The sequence below is a fragment of the Hyperolius riggenbachi genome, chromosome 2, assembly GCF_040937935.1.
Source record: "Hyperolius riggenbachi isolate aHypRig1 chromosome 2, aHypRig1.pri, whole genome shotgun sequence".
NCBI lineage: Eukaryota > Metazoa > Chordata > Amphibia > Anura > Hyperoliidae > Hyperolius > Hyperolius riggenbachi.
The window spans coordinates 8,929,379-8,944,157 of NC_090647.1; the positions used below are offsets into that span (position 1 = coordinate 8,929,379).

Here is a 14,779-nt window from a genome sequence, read left to right on the forward strand (position 1 = left end):
TAGTGTCTGATAGCAAAGAGTGCAGAGGGCAAGCTCCCTCTAGTGTTTGATAGCAGGTAGTGTTTAATAGTAGGTAGTACAGAGGACATGCTGCCTCTAGTGTCTGATAGCAAAGAGTGCAGAGGGCAAGCTCCCTCTGGTGTTTAATAGCAGGTAGTACAGAGGGCATGCTCCATAGCAAGGAGTGCAGAGGGCATGCTCCCTCTAGTGTCTGATAGTGGGGAGTACAGAGGGCGTGCTCCCTCTAGTGTCTGATAGCAAGTAGTACAGAGGGCATGCTCCCTCTAGTGTCTGATAGCAAGGAGTGCAGAGGGCATGCTCCCTCTAGTGTCTGATAGCAGGTAGTACAGAGGGAATGCTCCCTCTAGTGTCTGATAGCAGGTAGTACAGAGGGCATGCTCCCTCTGGTGTCTGATAGCGGGTAGTACAGAGGGCATGCTCCCTCTAGTGTCTGATAGCAAGGAGTGCAGAGGGCAAGCTCCCTCTAGTGTCTGATAGCAGGTAGTACAGTGGGCATGCTCCCTCTGGTGTTTAATAGCAGGTAGTACAGAGGGCATGCCCCATAGCAAGGAGTGCAGAGGGCATGCTCCCTCTAGTGTCTGATAGTGGGGAGTACAGAGGGCATGCTCCCTCTAGTGTCTGATAGCGGGGAGTACAGAGGGCATGCTCCCTCTAGTGTCTGATAGCAGGTAGTACAGAGTGCAAGCTCCCTCTAGTGTCTGATAGCAGGTAGTACAGAGTGCATGCTCCCTCTAGTCTCTGATAGCGGGGAGTACAGAGGGCATGCTCCCTCTAGTGTCTGATAGCAGGTAGTACAGAGGGCATGCTCCCTCTAGTGTCTGATAGCAGGTAGTACAGAGGGCATGCTGCCTCTAGTGTCTGATAGCAGGTAGTACAGAGGGCATGCTCCTTCTAGTGTCTGATAGCAGGTAGTACAGAGGGCATGCTCCCTCTAGTGTCTGATAGCAGGTAGTACAGGGGGCATGCTCCCTCTAGTGTCTGATAGCGGGGAGTACAGAGGGCATGCTCCCTCTAGTGTCTGATAGCGGGGAGTACAGAGGGCATGCTCCCTCTAGTGTCTGATAGCAGGTAGTACAGAGGGCATGCACCCTCTAGTGTCTGGTAGCGGGGAGTACAGAGGGCAAGCTCCCTCTAGTGTCTGATAGCGGGGAGTACAGAGGGCATGCTCCCTCTAGTGTCTGGTAGTGGGGAGTACAGAGGGCATGCTCCCTCTAGTGTCTGATAGCGGGTAGTACAGAGGGCATGCTCCCTCTAGTGTCTGGTAGTGGGGAGTACAGAGGGCATGCACCCTCTAGTTTCTGATAGTGGGGAGTACAGAGGGCATGCTCCCTCTAGTGTCTGCTAGTAGGTAGTACAGAGGGCATGCTCCCTCTAGTGTCTGATAGTGGGGAGTGCAGAGAACATGCTCCCTCTAGTGTCTGATAGCAGGTAGTACAGAGGGCAAACTCCCTCTAGTGTCTGATAGCAGGTAGTACAGAGGGCATGCTCCCTCTAGTGTCTGATAGCAGGTAGTACAGAGGGCATGCTCCCTCTAGTGTCTGATAGCAGGTAGTACAGAGGGCATGCTCCCTCTAGTGTTTGATAGCAGGTAATACAGAGGGCATGCTCCCTCTAGTGTTTAATAGTAGGTAGTACAGAGGGCATGCTCCCTCTAGTGTCTGATAGCAAGGAGTGCAAAGGGCAAGCTCCCTCTAGTGTCTGATAGCAGGTAGTACAGTGGGCATGCTCCCTCTAGTGTCTAATAGCAGGTAGTACAGTGGGCATGCTCTCTCTGGTGTTTAATAGCAGGTAGTACAGAGGGCATGCTCCATAGCAAGGAGTGCAGAGGGCATACTCCCTCTAGTGTCTGATAGCGGGTATTACCTAGTGTCAGTAAGAAAGGAGTCATCTTTTATTGGTTTAGTCCCACCCTGCATCTTCCAAGAGGAAGAGATGTAACTCCAGTAGTGCAGCGCCCTCCCTCTGCAGAGTGCTGCTATAGCAGGACATAATTCAGCAGCAGCAGCAAGGCAGCAAATAAAGCCCCCACTATGTCATGTTGGTGTTCAAGCAATAGGAAGACTCCTAAGGATATATATATAGGGTTGTGCATTGCAAATCATATGAGATGAACGTATGCTCTTCACAGCTGTTATACAGGGATGAGCAGACCAATTTCCCAGTCATGACTCGTGCAGCCAATGTTCACGATTAATTGCTAACCCCCTATACATGATAACAACACCAAATGTGGTCTGTGCATCAAGGCTAAGCCAGGGAGCATGTCAAAGATGCCAAACACACAGTCTAAAGTAAGTGTAAAAAAGAAATACCATCTTCAAAATACTGTCGTCACATTTTGTTGTATTGCAAACTCAGATGAAGCTGCCCACACACCTAAAAATAATCAAAGCTCTGTTTACTCAACTTATAACAGCCATGAGAAGAGATGCAACAACAAGAGTTCTGAGAATAAATAAATAACAAGTGAGATGGATAAAGGGTCAACCCTCCCATAAAAATGCTGATAAACTCTATCACCCATCCATTGCACACCAAGCTGATTGGCTTCAGCCTCTGATCAACTATAGTTACTTTGATTTCAGCATCGAAGTACACATCAACAGAACATTCCAGTGCTTGGAAGTGCAACTAAGAGTAAACAATTACATGTGGGTGGCAAGGCACTGTCAGAAGATCAGAGGGATACACTTATGGACAGGCAGGAGGTAGATTAATATAAATACATTTTAAAAATCCTTTATTAATCTCTGATCAGTAGAATCTGTTGTGTTTGGGATCGCTAGAGGGGTGAATGGTCACAGAGCCTGCCAAGAGGTTGATGGTACCTTTGAAGCAGTTACAGGGATTTATGAGTGGTCGTTGTATGCATGTGGAGATAATATCCCAAATCATGTGGTTTGTACAAGAGGGCAGAAAGTTTTGAATTAGGATAACACCATTTATTGGCTAAAAGAAAAGAAAAAGAGTATGTTTTTGACCTTCTCCAAAATGTCCTGCTTTAACAGAAGGCTTACACTATTCAAAACTGAAAAAGACAAAGACCCATGTGCAATTAACTTTATCTCCTGAATTTTCTCTTAAGAGATAATTTTTCATCTTCATTTTAACCAGCCCCGTTTCTAGGAGCGGGCAGACTGGGGGACCGCCCAGGGCGCTGTGAGGGAGGAAGGCGCAGTAAAGGAGAGGGGAGCAGTGGCAGCATATGGGAATCAGACACAGGGAGAGGGACTGACTCCTCCCTCCCTCTCCTCGGGTCCCCCTCTGTGCTCCCCCCTACATTGAATTGATCTATTGCAGTGGTGGCGGGGAGTTAGCTTATTAATTAAGTGAGTTATTAATAACTCACTTTCCAGGCTCCGTGCGATGCTCACGTGCCATCGGGCTGCTCTCTCTGTGTATGTTGCTGCTTACAGGAAGTACTACTACACTACTTCCTGTGAGTGGCTATGTACAGAGAGAAAGCATCCCACAGCTGCACCATGTATGACCACAACTCTTCACACAACTGCAACACGTATGACCACAACTCTTCACACAACTGCATCATGTATGACCACAACTCTTCACACAACTGCATCATGTATGACCACAACGCTTCACACAACTGCAACATGTATGACCACAACGCTTCACACAACTGCATCATGTATGATCACAACTCTTCACACAACTGCAACACGTATGACCACAACTCTTCACACAACTGCATCATGTATGACTACAACTCTTCACACAACTGCAACACGTATGACCACAACACTTCACACAACTGCATCATGTATGATCACAACTCTTCACACAACTGCAACACGTATGACCACAACGCTTCACACAACTGCATCATGTATGATCACAACTCTTCACACAACTGCAACACGTATGACCACAACTATTCACACAACTGCAACACGTATGACCACAACTATTCACACAACTGCATCATGTATGACCACAACTCTTCACACAACTGCATCATGTATGATCACAACTCTTCACACAACTGCAACACGTATGACCACAACTCTTCACACAACTGCATCATGTATGACCACAACTCTTCACACAACTGCATCATGTATGACCACAACTCTTCACACAACTGCACCATGTATGACCACAACTCTTCCCACAACTGCATCATGTATGACCACAACTCTTGCCACAACTGCATCATGTATGACCACAACTCTTCCCACAACTGCATCATGTATGATCACAACTCTTGCCACAACTGCATCATGTATGACCACAACTCTTCCCACAACTGCATCATGTATGATCACAACTCTTCACACAACTGCACCACGTATGACCACAACTCTTCCCACAACTGCACCACGTATGACCACAACACTTCTCATAACTGCACCACGTATGACCACAACTCTTCCCACAACTGCATGATGTATGACCACAACTCTTCCCACAACTGCATGATGTATGACCACAACTCTTCACACAACTGCACCATGTATGACTACAACTCTTCACACAACTGCACCATGTATGACCACAACACTTCTCATAACTGCACCACGTATGGCCACAACACTTCTCATAACTGCACCACGTATGACCACAACTCTTCCCACAACTGCATGATGTATGACCACAACTCTTCACACAACTGCACCACGTATGACCACAACTCTTCCCACAACTGCACCATGTATGACCACAACTCTTCACACAACTGCACCATGTATGACCACAACTCTTCCCATAACTGCACCATGTATGACCACAACTCTTCCCACAACTGCACCACGTATGGCCACAACTCTTCCTACAACTGCACCACGTATGACCACAACTCTTCCCACAACTGCACCATGTATGACCACAACTCTTCCCACAACTGCACCACGTATGACCACAACTCTTCCCACAACTGCAACACGTATGACCACAACTCTTCACATAACTGCATCATGTATGACCACAAATATTCACACAACTGCATCATGTATGACCACAACTCTTCCCACAACTGCACCATGTATGACCACAACTCTTCCCACAACTGCATCATGTATGACCACAACTCTTCCCACAACTGCAACACGTATGACCACAACTCTTCACATAACTGCATCATGTATGACCACAACTCTTCCCACAACTGCACCATGTATGACCACAACACTTCTCATAACTGCACCATGTATGACCACAACTCTTCCCACAACTGCACCATGTATGACCACAACACTTCTCATAACTGCACCATGTATGACCACAACTCTTCCCACAACTGCACCATGTATGACCACAACACTTCTCATAACTGCACCATGTATGACCACAACTCTTCCCACAACTGCACCATGTATGACCACAGCTCTTCACACAACTGCACCATGTATGACCACAACTCTTCCCACAACTGCACCATGTATGACCACAACTCTTCCCACAACTGCACCATGTATGACCACAACTCTTCCCACAACTGCACCAAGTATGACCACAGCTCTTCCCACAACTGCACCATGTATGACCACAACTCTTCCCACAACTGCACCATGTATGACCACAACTCTCCCCACAACTGCACCACGTATGACCACAACTCTTCCCACAACTGCACCATGTATGACCACAGCTCTTCCCACAACTGCACCATGTATGACCACAACACTTCTCATAACTGCACCATGTATGACCACAGCTCTTCCCACAACTGCACCATGTATGACCACAACTCTTCCCACAACTGCACCATGTATGACCACAACTCTTCACACAACTGCACCATGTATGACCACAACTCTTCCCACAACTGCACCACGTATGGCCACAACACTTCTCATAACTGCACCATGTATGACCACAACTCTTCCCACAACTGCACCATGTATGACCACAACTCTTCACATAACTGCACCAAGTATGATCACAACTCTTCCCACAACTGCATCATGTATGACCACAACGCTTCCCACAACTGCACCATGTATGACCACAACTCTTCCCACAACTGCACCATGTATGACCACAACTCTTCCCACAACTGCACCACGTATGACCACAACTGCACCATGTAAGACCACAACTCTCCCCACAACTGCACCATGTATGGCCACAACTCTTCCCACAACTGCACCACGTATGGCCACAACACTTCTCATAACTGCACCATGTATGACCACAACTCTTCCCACAACTGCACCATGTATGACCACAACTCTTCACATAACTGCACCAAGTATGATCACAACTCTTCCCACAACAGCACCATGTATGACCACAACTCTCCCCACAACTGCACCACGTATGATCACAACTCTTTCTACAACACAATTCCATGTTCAGGATGACTGGTGATCTCCACATTACCAACCCGCTTACATTATTATTTTCTCTTTCAAAACAGATGTCAAAACATGCCAAGATTGTAACTCTACAACAACAGCCACCTGTGTGAATCACACAAGCTACATGTCATGTTCCTGCAATAGTGGATATGTCGGGGATGGTCTGAACTGTACACTGATGTTATACTGTAGTGGGTCCAACTGCTGCCCTTCTGGATTCAACTGGACTGCACAGACAAAAACATGTGTGGACATCAATGAGTGTGCCAGCCCTACACTGAACAAGTGTTCTCCAACAGACACCTGTGTCAACAAGAACGGCAACTACTTGTGCATTACCAACAGAACTGCCCCGTGTGGAGGATCCGGAGCCACACCCTGCAGCAGTGACCAGGACTGCCTGAGAATCAGTGGGGCACCTCAATGTGCTGATCCTTGTTCCAACTACCAGGTGCTCAATGGAACCAATCGGCTGGCCACCATCAACTCCACTGGAAGATTTGCAACAGATGAGAATCTCTTTGGCTGGTTCCGCTATGCTGGCACTGGTCTTAGTCTAAAAGAAGGGTGTGTGGGGCCCCTGAAGTGCGGATCCCTGGAGCCAAACACTCTCGGAGGAATCCACCCAAAGATCGGAGATGGAATCAAGATGGTGCCTCTGCAGACCAACAGCGTGGCCTCCGGATGTAGCACAGGGGCCAAAATATCAGTGAAGGCCTGTCCAGGTGGTTACTATGTGTACAAGTTCTCTGGATCCCTCAGATCTGATGTTTACTGCACAGGTGAGTCAGAACCCATTACAGCAACACACCAGATTGCCTAAGGTGGCAATTTAAAATGAAAAAAAATTACAAATCATACAGTGAAAAAGAGTATAACCAAATTATAATGGTTGAAAAAAAGTCTCATGAGAAGTTCAGGAAAAACTGAAATGTCCATAAAGTGTCTCTTATGTACACAATATGGTGTTCAGATGCTTGCAAGAAACTGGGTGATGGCTGATGGGTGAAGCTGATTTAAGTCTAAATGATAAATATGGTTGGGCGTCATATGAAAACGACAAATTATTATGGTGGTAATGACCAGTGATGCTCAAATCCGGATCCGGGAGACACCCGGATAGTTGTTATCTGGAGATCTCCCAGTAAACCTGTGTGGGGTGGGCGGGGGGGTCAATCTTACCTGTCTGATGTCTAGACATTCAACTTCCGGGTTGAAGGAGGAAGTGTTTATGGTCACGTGATGCGCATGGACCGCATCGTGGAAGGCACCAGGGACGGACGAAGAAGATGTCAGACAGGTAAGCTTGACCCCCCCCCGCCCACCCCGCACAGGTTTACTGGGTGATATCCGGATAGCAACTATCCGGATTTGAGCATCACTAGTAATGACAATAGTAAAACATTGGAAAATGTTACCAATATTATACTACAACTAAACCTAACCCTTCTCTCACACATTACCCTCCTCCACTCTGATGCCCAACCATAAGCCTAACCCTACACCCCCCTCTTGACCCGGGATGGTCGTAGTCAGCCAACTTAGCTATGCTGGAGCTACGTGTAGTTTTACACAATTACGCTTCGCCAACCTACGGTTCTGTAATCAAATATTCTCGACGTACGCATTTCGTAGACTACGCGATTACGCGTAGGGCGAAGTGTAGTGCATGCGGACGTTTATGCTTTTTGCGGAAAAATTTCTGCATTAATTCCCCTTTAATTACTTTTCCCGCGACCTATTCCATGCGTACATTCCCTTTTCCAATGCGTAATTATGTATGCATACAACTAGCAATACTATTTCTGGGCATGCGCGACTGTAAATTTGATCTGTACACGTAAAAATATACGCGATTACTGCATTCATAGTTTACTTTGCAATACACATGTTAACTACGTGTAGCAGGCATAAACTACGCATAGCGGTACTTCCTATGTGTAAATGCGTAAGTGTAGTTCTGAAACTTCGCCTATGAACTATGATGCGTAGATACGAAATATGATGCGTAAATTCTCACTGGCGCAGTTTCTGCTCATCCCTGCTCCTGACACCGAATCCTACAACCTCCCTTTCTTTAGACTTAACCCAAACCCCCGCTCCCCCCCCCCCCCCGTCCTGACACCTAACGCTACCTTCTTGTTGCCTAACCCTAAAACCCCTCTTCCTGACGCCTAACCCTAAAACCACCCTTCTTGTTGCCTAACCCTAAAACCCCTCTTCCTGACGCCTAACCCTAAAACCCCACTTCCTGATGCCTAACCCTAAAACCCCCTTCCTAACACCAAACCCTAAAACCCCCCCTTCCTAACACCAAACCCTAAAACCCCCCTTCCTAACACCAAACCCTAAAACCCCCCTTCCTGACACCTAGCCCTAAAACCCCCTTTTCTGATGCCTAACCCTAACCCCCCCCCCCCCCCTTCTTAACTGTATAATTTTCAAAACTACAAATTTCAACACGAGAAGCAGCACTTCGACCTGAAGTCACCCGTGTGCACCCCCGCCACGCACGCTATGCGTCATCACGCCGGCTGGAGTGAGAGTCATGCGCATAAATGGTTTAGTCTTAGAGAACCACGCATGCGCAGGATTGTCACGCTGGCCTGTGTGTTGATGCATAGGGGCCAGCGTGATGACGCATAGAGGCCGGCGTGATGACGCATAGTGGCCGGTGTGATGACGCATAGTGGCCAGCGTGATGATGCATAGCGGTCGACGTGATGACGCATAGTGGCTGGCGTGATGACGCATAGTGGCCGGCGTGATGATGCATAGAGGCTGGCGTGATGACGCATAGTGGCCGGCGTGATGACGCATAGCGGTCGGCATGATGACGTATAACGGCCGGCGTAATGACACGTAGCAGCCGGCATAATGACGCGTAGCGGCCGGCATGATGACGCATAGAGGCCGGTGTGATGATGCATAGAGGCTGGCGTGATGACGCATAGTGGCCGGCGTGATGACGCATAGCGGTCGGCATGATGACGTATAACGGCCGGCGTAATGACACGTAGCAGCCGGCATAATGACGCGTAGCGGCCGGCATGATGACGCATAGAGGCCGGTGTGATGACGCATAGCGGCCGGCGTGATGACGCATAGCGGCCGGCGTGATGACGCATAGCGGTCGGCATGATGACGCGTAGCAGCCGGCGTAATGACACGTAGCGTGCACGGTGGGGGCGTGCACATGTGACTTCAGGTCAAAGTCATTAATGAATTGAACCAGGGGGACCTAGAGAGCAGCCAGGAGAATGCCGGGGGACCTCACAGGCTATGGTGGGCTAGAGGAAGCCCCAGGTAAGGCAAATTCTGATTTTAGACTGAGCTCAGGGTCCCATTAAAGGTTGTTAAATAGAGATGCTCAACTCTGAATTTGGGTGAAACCCAGATAGTAGCTATACGGATTTCACCCTGCTAATGACAATCAACTGTGCGGGGTGGGGGGGTGTCAATCTTACCTGTCTGATGTCTTCTTCAGTCCGTCCCTCGGTACCTCCCACGATGTGGTCTATGCACATCACGTGACTACTAGGGATGATCGGAATGAACAAATTCCGTTCCGCCGGAATTCGCAGATTCCGCCAGACCCAAATTCCGTCGCTATGAGAATTGCGTCGGATTTTTACGAATTTCCACGGAATTCCAGATTCCGGCAAAAAAATTATAATAATTGCAAATGGAACTTTGTTTATGCTATATGGTAGCCCACAGACCCTATTAACTGTTCCCTTTGTCCTTTATTCTCCTTCCTCACTCTCTCCTCCCGGAGGGAGGAGGGTCTCATCTTTCAGGGAATTGTAGTATTTCAAAAGCCAGCTTACATACCTTGGCTGGGAATTGAACCCAGGTCTAGTGCTCAGTAGGTAGCTCTCTTCACCACTACACTACATGCTGAAGCCAGCCTAGATGTACCATTATGATATATCCAAGAGAAAAATTAGCTTGCTTAGGGAACTGTAGGATTTTAAAAGCCAACTCACATACATTGGCCAGGCCCAGGAATTGAACCCAAGCCTACTGCTCTGTAGGCTGCTATCCTAACCATTATACCACCAACACAACACACCACAATGCTGCATGCTGAAGCCAGGCTAGCATGTACCATTGTGATATATCCAAGAGAAAAATAAGCTTGCTTAAGGATCCTAACCATTATACCACCAACACTACATGCTGAAACTTCTTGGAGTAGACTTACTTCATCCCTCCAAAAGACACTCATACATCCCCATAAAATCATTCAACAGCAACTGCGTGCACAGTCTTTGTTTACACAGTCTCTGTGGCACAATTGGTTAGCGTGTTTGGCTGTTAGCTGAAAGGTTGGTGGTTCAAGCCCACCCAGGCATGGCCTTGCCTTTTGTGTTCAACAGTTGTCCGAAGAGAACCCCAGATAGCCAGGTAGATTCATCTCTCTCTCTCTCTCTCTCTCTCTCTCTCTCTCTAGTAGGGATGGTCACCGCTTTCCGCGGAATTGTATTTTCCGCAATTTTAGGCGGAAATTGGTCATTCCGTTCCGTTTGGTCGGAACGGAATTGCTTTTTCAATCTGGCGGAATTCTTAAATTGCCTGTGAAATTCTGCCGGTATCCGTTGATGGTTTTAAGCTGAAAATTCTGTTCAATGGCATCAAGTCCTAGAGAGAAAGAATGAGAGCTAATTTTTTTCTTGAGTATATCACATTGGCCTCAATTAACTAAGCTTAACTCCTTTCTTTAATAACTCTTCTGAGGTGTTTTACAGTTATCACAATTATATCACCATGGAGATAACTGTAAAATAGCTCAGAAGAGTTATTAAAGACAGGAGTTAAGCTTAGTGAATTGAGGCCAATGGTACATGCTAGGCTGGCTTCAGCATGCAGAATTGTAGTGTGTTGTGTTGGTGGTATAATGGTTAGGATAGCAGCCTACCGAGCTCTAGACCTGGGTTTGTTTCCCAGCCAATGTGAGTTGGCTTTTGACATGCTACAAATCCTTAAGCAAGCTCATTTTTCTCTTGGATATATCACAATGGTACATGCTAGGCTGGCTTCAGCATGTAGCATTGTAGTGTGTTGTGTTAGTGGTATAATGGTTAGGATAGCAGCCTACCAAGCAGTAGGCCTCGGTTTGATTCCCGGCCAATGTGAGTTGGCTTTTGACATACTACAAACCCTTAAGCAAGCTCATTTTTCTCTTGGATATATCATAATGGTACATGCTAGGCTGGCTTCAGCATGTAGTGTTGGTTGTGGTGTAGTGGTGAAGAACGCTACACTCAGACCTGGGTTCAATTCCCAGCCAAGGTATGTAAGCTGGCTTTTGAAATACTACAATTCCCTGGAAGATAAGACCCTCTGGGAGGAAGGGATTAGAAATACCTGTTATTAGGCAGAAATCAGTTTGGTGGGGAAACAAATTTGAATTCCGTAAAATTTTGCGGAATTTAAATATTTTCCGCGGAATTCCGTTTTAGCCCTATAGCAATTCCGTTCCATCATATCGGAACCGGAATCTCCAAATTCCAGCCGGCATCGCGGAATCCAGCGACCATCCCTAGTGACTACAAACACTTCCTTCTTCAACCCGCCGCGTGGAACTGCACCCCCACTGCTCCCACCATCTCTGCACCCCCCCACAGTGCTCCCACCAAATCTGCACACCCTTCTGCTCCCCCTTTGCTCCCACCACCGCTGCGTCCCTTTAGTAAATTTGAACCCCAGTGAATTTTGATTGGCTATTGTAGGCTCCACCTACTTTTCTGAATATTAATCCCAGTCACCCAATGACCAACTGTGTCAAGTTTGAAGACCCTGCCATTAACAGTGTAAGAATGGCTGCAGTTTATATTTTCCCATGTAAAAAGTTAGTTGTTTATGGCTCCGCCCACTGTTTCTAACCTTGACATGTAGTCACTCAATGACCAACTTTATGAGCTTTGGGGTCCTTGGCATCAATAAGTTGCATTTTTCCATTGAAATTAAACAAATCTTATTGGCTGTTTGTGGCCTGTCCCCTTTTCAGAATTTAAACCCCAGTCTCCCAGTGACTGATTTGAGGCTTCTGCCATTAAGAGTGTAAGAATGGTAGCAATGTAAATAATCCCCTTGAAAATCAATTGGTGAATTTTGATTGGCTGTCGTAGGCTCCACCCACTTTCCTGAATCTTAATCCCAGTCACCCAGTAACCAAGTGTGACAAGTTAGAGAACCCTGCAATTAACAGTTTAAGAATGGCTGCAGTTTACATTTTCCCATTTTAAAATGAATGGCTGAAATTTGATTGGTTGTTTATGCTCCGCCCACTTTTCTTGGATGTGTAACCTCTGGCACCAAGTGACCAACTGTGCCATGTGTGGGGACTCTGGCTTGATTACTGTGAGAATGGCAGCCTTTTACATTCTTTTCCATTGACATGAATGGGTGAAATCTGATTTGCTGTTTGTAGCTCCGCCCAGGTGTGCAGGGGGGACGCGAGACCCCCAGAACATATCATCCCAGGTAGTAAGGGATCTGTATACCAAGTTTTGTTCAAATCGGTCAAGGCGTTTTTGAGTGATTGCGGCACGTACACGCACACACGCAGATACACACACACACACACACACACACATCCGATTTTATATATACAGATTTTATTTATTTAATTTCTGGTTGGATTTGATGGACAAATGTCCTTTTTCAACCAAATGAACTATGTAACGACATGTGAATACTGTTAAAGCCTTCACACCTGGCAGATAATCTTTTGGACAGTGCAGGGATTGCCCAGTCATTTGGTGATCTTTTAAAAATAGCTCCTCAGACTAAAAAACATCTAAAATTTTCATCCTGAAGGCATCAGAGAGCTTTTGATAATGGCATGCTCATACCACTCACTCAACAACACAGATCAAATGAAACACATTATAGAAGATCCTCTCTAATGATATTGTGATAATTTACTCCTGAGTCTATTTTTGGGTGTACAGGTATATATCGTATACCAGCTGTACAAAAAGGTAAAAATGTTTTCTGTTATATTTTAGATCCTGTGACAAATACACCCACAACAGCAACTGTGACATCTCCGGCTACTTCTCCAACGACCACAACAAAGCCAACTACAACCAGCACTACAACGCCAACTACAACCAGCACTACAACAACAACTACTACTCCAACTACAACATCAACTACTACCCCAACTACAACCCGAACCACAACATCAACTACTACTCCAACTACAACATCAACTACTACCCCAACTACAACCCGAACCACAACATCAACTACTACTCCAACTACAACATCAACTACTACCCCAACTACTACCAGAACTACTACTCAAACCACATCAACCACTACCCAAACTACAACATCATCTACTGCGGGAATCATTTCTTCTTCATCTACAATGACTCTTCCCCAACTTGTTTCAATCTTACAAGACTTCTTCACAAAGCTGCAGCTACTTATCTCTGGCACTCTTCAAAAAATCCAGTAACCCTCAAGTCATAAACACCCCCAACACAAGACCCAACACAAGACCAGCATCCACAACACCGGGGTCTCCTCTGACTCTGTCCGGTCATCGATTGTCATAATCACCCCAACACAAGACCAGCATCCACAACACTGGGGTCTCCTCTGACTCTATCAGGTCATTGATTGTCATAATCACCCCCAACACAAGACCAGCATCCACAGCACCGGGGTCTCCTCTGACTCTGTCCGGTCATTGATTGTCATAATCACCCCAACACAAGACCAGCATCCACAGCACTGGGGTCTCCTCTGACTCTGTCCGGTCATTGATTGTCATAATTACCCCAACACAAAACCAGCATAGATAACACTGGGGTCTCCTCTGACTCTGCCAGGTCATTGATTGTCATAATCACCCCAACACAAGACCAGCATCCACAGCACCGGGGTCTCCTCTGACTCTGTCCGGTCATTGATTGTCATAATTACCCCCAACACAAGACCAGCATCCACAGCACTGGGGTCTCCTCTGACTCTGTCCGGTCATTGATTGTCATAATTACCCCCAACACAAAACCAGCATAGATAACACTGGGGTCTCCTCTGACTCTGCCAGGTCATTGATTGTCATAATCACCCCCAACACAAGACCAGCATCCACAGCACTGGGGTCTCCTCTGACTCTGTCCGGTCATTGATTGTCATAATTACCCCCAACACAAGACCAGCATCCACAGCACTGGGGTCTCCTCTGACTCTGCCAGGTCATTGATTGTCATAATTACCCCCAACACAAAACCAGCATAGATAACACTGGGGTCTCCTCTGACTCTGCCAGGTCATTGATTGTCATAATCACCCCCAACACAAGACCAGCATCCACAGCACTGGGGTCTCCTCTGACTCTGTCCGGTCATTGATTGTCATAATTACCCCCAACACAAGACCAGCATCCACAGCACTGGGGTCTCCTCTGACTCTGC

At 46.9% G+C, this 14,779-nt stretch overlaps 2 protein-coding genes across 2 annotated transcripts; both read left to right on the forward strand.

Moving 5' to 3' along the window:
• Positions 1-3,503: 3,503 nt before the first annotated feature.
• Positions 3,504-6,071, forward strand: LOC137544565 (putative uncharacterized protein DDB_G0282133). The gene has a single exon (XM_068265664.1). It carries the CDS (start codon positions 3,504-3,506, stop codon positions 6,069-6,071), a length of 2,568 nt encoding a protein of 855 aa, XP_068121765.1.
• Positions 6,072-6,098: 27 nt separating this feature from the next.
• Positions 6,099-13,815, forward strand: LOC137544566 (uromodulin-like). The gene is made up of 3 exons (XM_068265665.1): positions 6,099-6,333; positions 6,401-7,127; positions 13,443-13,815. Exons 1-3 carry the CDS (start codon positions 6,099-6,101, stop codon positions 13,813-13,815), a joined length of 1,335 nt encoding a protein of 444 aa, XP_068121766.1.
• The last annotated feature ends 964 nt before the right edge of the window (positions 13,816-14,779 follow it).